At 31.6% G+C, this 4161-nt stretch overlaps 2 protein-coding genes across 4 annotated transcripts; both read left to right on the top strand.

Moving 5' to 3' along the window:
- The first annotated feature begins 6 nt into the window (after positions 1-6).
- Positions 7-3153, top strand: LOC104266087 (probable serine/threonine-protein kinase roco5). Of its 3 annotated transcripts, XM_018816809.2 has the most exons (9): positions 7-312; positions 577-630; positions 685-729; positions 794-823; positions 883-936; positions 1378-1465; positions 1713-1893; positions 2234-2377; positions 3079-3153. In XM_018816809.2, the coding sequence occupies exons 1-7, from the start codon at positions 9-11 to the stop codon at positions 1747-1749; spliced, it is 612 nt and encodes a 203-aa protein (XP_018672354.1). In that variant the 5' UTR covers positions 7-8; the 3' UTR covers positions 1750-1893; positions 2234-2377; positions 3079-3153. The 3 variants fall into 3 exon arrangements, with proteins under 3 accessions (XP_018672354.1, XP_026695557.1, XP_009859857.2); XM_026839756.1 differs by lacking the exons at positions 794-823; positions 883-936 and having other exon boundaries at positions 1285-1465; XM_009861555.2 differs by lacking the exons at positions 1378-1465; positions 1713-1893; positions 2234-2377; positions 3079-3153 and having other exon boundaries at positions 883-1338.
- On the top strand, positions 1851-3810 carry LOC108950762 (kelch-like protein 12; the record flags this gene model as incomplete). Its single annotated transcript, XM_018816808.1, has 4 exons — positions 1851-1893; positions 2234-2377; positions 3291-3452; positions 3678-3810. Coding segments are annotated over exons 1-4 (482 nt in total), but the record flags the coding sequence as incomplete, so codon positions are not given.
- Between the last annotated feature and the right edge of the window lie 351 nt (positions 3811-4161).

The following is a 4161-nucleotide window of genomic DNA, read 5'->3' as shown; positions in this document are numbered from 1 at the left end:
TTTGCTTAATGTTTAGCTTAGGTTTCATATTAACTGACATTATGACAAGAGAGAAATTTTCCAACAGTTATGGTATCATTGTGTACGAAGTGCTGACAAGAATACAAGCATACTCTGATTCTCCAGCTGGTAGAAATAATATTGTAGCAGCCATTGGCAATGGTACGAGGCCCAACCATAGAAATTTGGATGAGGTGGATAAGCAATTAAAACAACATCAAAAACAAGATCATGAAATTTTCCTCAAGTTACAATCTCTTATGAAGGAATGCTGGCAGCAAGAACCAACCAAACGACCCAAAGCTACAGAAAGTAAATGAATGTTGATTAATTATAATTGTTCTGTGTGTCCCTTGTTCGTGCTTTAACAAACGCATAATAGATATTTTTTACCAAATGATCAAACAGTTGTTTTGTTGTCTTTATAAAGCTGGTTGTTTTCTACTAATGATATTGACATTATCCGAATGTACAGCTCAAGTTCCTTAAAATACTATTTATAATACACTTTAATATAATACATGTTTCAATGGAACATGCCCGTTTATTAAAGCTGTACTTTTTTATTTTTGATAGTCCTGGAAACCACCACCCAACAAATGGATGAGTTACCTGCCATGGAAGGTTTAGGTACGTGTAATAATGCTAAGCTATGAAACATGGTAATGAAAGATTTTTTTATAGATATGGAAGACCTCACCCATGAGTTAACTGTCATAGATGGTTCAGGTAAATATGATAATACTGAGATACGGAGCATTGTAATGTGTGACTAATTGTTATTTTTCAATAGATATGGAAGTATCTACCATGGATGATTCAGGTACGTATAATAATACTAAGCTATGTAACGTTGTATTCAGCGACTTAATATTTTTATAGATGGAAAAACGATCACCTCACGGGTGGATGAGTTACCTGTCATGGATGGTTCAGGTATCATGTTGGTTGAGTGCTGTCTTATATCAAAACAAGGAGGCATAGCTCAGATGACAAACATAGTATACGTCGTTCATCCTAAAATCACACACCTTACAACGCCCCACACTTCCTTTTTCTTGGACTAGAATCTTGTAACCCTTTTAATTAGGAAGTAATGTGTACCAGAGATTATGGAATTATGCTAAGTTAAATTATTACATTCATAGTTTAATGTTGAAGGTACATTTTGTAAGTATTTCGTTTGATCAAACGATTTGTTAATTAATCTCCAATTGTGTGGTTTAAAATATAAACATTCCTTTTAAAGTTATGAATATATATTATGATTTGAATTTACTGAAGAGATAAAAAGACATGTAAGAAATGAGATGTGCAACAATAGACATATTAAGGAACGGTGTTGGATAAACGTGAGATATTCTTGTCATTACTTAGGATCAACATGCATGATTATGGGTGGTTATAAGCAGAGAAAATTGTTGAAACTTATGACGTCAACAAGAAAAGTTTCAAACCAAGAAAGGTTGGTTGTTTTTTATAATAATACATGAGAAGAAAACTAACAAAATATTTTTATATTATTATATATAGAACAATATTCTTATCATGGGTTTTTATTTGATCTTTCATCTAAACATATCAATACTAGAACTAAAAATAAAGTTTCTGTTTCACAAAACAATGAAAACACGTTATTTATCTTTATCGATTAATATCTCTTTGTTTATTCATTGAAGTAAAAAAATTAAAATATTGAATTTTATCCACAGTCAACCTTGTATGAAAGGTCTGGTTCAGCCAGTGTGAAGATAAACAACCATGTTTATACGGCTGGTGGTGTTCGATCCAACTTTGTCGAATGTTTGAATTTAAACCAAGTTGATGGTGATTGGTACGAGGTGGCATCTATGAAGAATCAACGATGGCGTGCAGCATCTGCTGTGTTGAATGGTTGGTTCCTTATTATGTTTAACAATATATTGGTGGATTATTATTGTAGAAAAATAGTGGTTTAAAGTTGCAATCCTAATAAGAGAGCTGAACTCTAATAAAAGGACACGTATATTCTAATTAAAAAAACATTAGTATTGTCGCTTGAAACCATTAACTTGTGTCAAGGTAAACTAAAACTAAGGTCCTATAGGTTTGGATTAATTATAAAATGTTCAATTAAAAGAAATGTTTCTTCGGTTGCTTTATAAAGCTACAGACATATCCAATACCAAATACGTGAAATTATTTTCCATTCTAAATTTTAGTTATCGTTATGTAACAAACATTTATATTCCAGATCAAATGTGTGTAGCAGGAGGAATGGATGATGATAATAATGTATTATCATCAGTTGAATTATACAATCCAGTGGTGAATACATGGACAAACATTGCTCCAATGCAAACTGAACGATGGCAACATGCTCTTGTTTCTTATAAGGGTTGGTATAATAAATATAAATGTAATGATAAAGTGGGCTGAATATGAACAGTAGCATGTGCACAATGATTTTACTTAGTAAGTTTATTAGATCTCTTTTCGCCAAACAGTTGATCTGGTTCTTGTTGTTCTTTGTCAGGATTTTTTCCACAAATCATAATTCTTAATTTCCGCATTTAGTCTTAAATTTCTTGACTAAACTTGAATCCTAGAACTTATTCATAATTGATATGATGGTTCTTGAGTTTTAAAATCCTGTGACAGTTATACACTATTGTAAAACATGTAATACACCTTAAATATTATGATCACAATCGTTGCAATATTAGCACTTGAACGTCTTTTTTAAATAGTTTAATTAGTGAGTAAATAACATTAAAGACCTAAACCAATAAAGCGTGACTGGCGTGGCAAACCAAAAAATCTAAAAAAATAAACTTTATATAATAATCTTATTATTCGTTTATATTATATCTGATTATTGAAATGGTAATACCAGGGCACTCATTATAGCTATATGCTCTCTTGTTAATATCATAACAAGATAAAGTTTTCTTATCAATAATTTTCAAATCTTTTTTTATCAATAATCTGCATTGTTACATCATAATTGTTTTTAAGATGAATATTTTCTAGTAAATAAAACAATAAAATATTTTTTTTGTTGACTGTTGTCAAACAATGCCTATTGTTGTCACACAGGCCGCTTGTTCGCATTTGGTGGATGTTATAAAGTTATTGGTAATCATATTGGTTTAGATTCAATAGAAAGTTTTGATTAAAGAAGATCATAACTTATTCTTTAAAATTTATTAAAAACAGTTTACATTGTTTAATAAAAATTAGAAATATTGTTAATCTTTAGTTTGATTGTGATCAAATATTTAATGATTTCAAACATAATTCATGTACAGGTCGCTTGTACTCGTTTGGTGGATTTGATGATGGTGCAAACGATTTAAATTCAATGGAAAGTTTTGATCCAAGAGAAGGGATATGGAAATCACTGAAACCAATGAATGAGGAAAGACGTGGATTGTGTGGTGTTGTTTACAATGATGAGATTTACGCCATTGGTTTGTTGTTTATTCTATATATAAACAAGTTATTAATGATGTCACAGTCTAACATTACGTTGTGATAAACCAAATATACCAGGCAATCATGAAATATATTACACTGTTATATTCAGGATACATCGTATTATTTCTGACTTGCCTAATTTCATAAAAGAAAAGGTGCCAATGGACTACCCTATACTTTACTTATTATTAGTTTGCCTTATTAGTTTTTTTATTAAGGTGGTTATGGATTAAAAAGCGTAGAGCGGTATAACATACGAACCAACACTTGGACCAATGTTAGCAGCTTGAACCACACGCGATTTGGTTCTTGTGCTTGTGTTGTGAATGGGAAGATATACGTCATTGGAGGGTAAGTGGTCATGTGTTACTATAATTATAGTTGTTTTTACCCAGTTTGAATGCCCAGGGTGTTAGAAAACCTAACGCTGTATTGGCATCCTCGCATTTACGCGATTAATTTAGTTCGAAGTAAACGTTCGTTCTGGTCAAAAACGTCTCATCATCAGCCAAATAGCATGTTTATTACAAATTTACGGCAGGCATGAATGTAACTTTCCTCCTCAAGCACTGGTGTAAAGTATTTATCAAATCCAACAAACTATCGGGACCTGTTTCTTAGATCAGGCTTGGCATGCGGCAAATTTCACCAGTTAACAATCATTTGTAAAAACAAGAGAGCTGAGCTCTAATAGAAGGCCAC

The sequence above is a fragment of the Ciona intestinalis genome, unplaced genomic scaffold (assembly GCF_000224145.3).
Source record: "Ciona intestinalis unplaced genomic scaffold, KH HT000849.1, whole genome shotgun sequence".
Taxonomy (NCBI): Eukaryota; Metazoa; Chordata; class Ascidiacea; order Phlebobranchia; family Cionidae; genus Ciona; species Ciona intestinalis.
The sequence above is the reverse complement of the archived record's forward strand: the minus strand, read 5'-3'. Positions and strand labels throughout refer to the sequence as shown.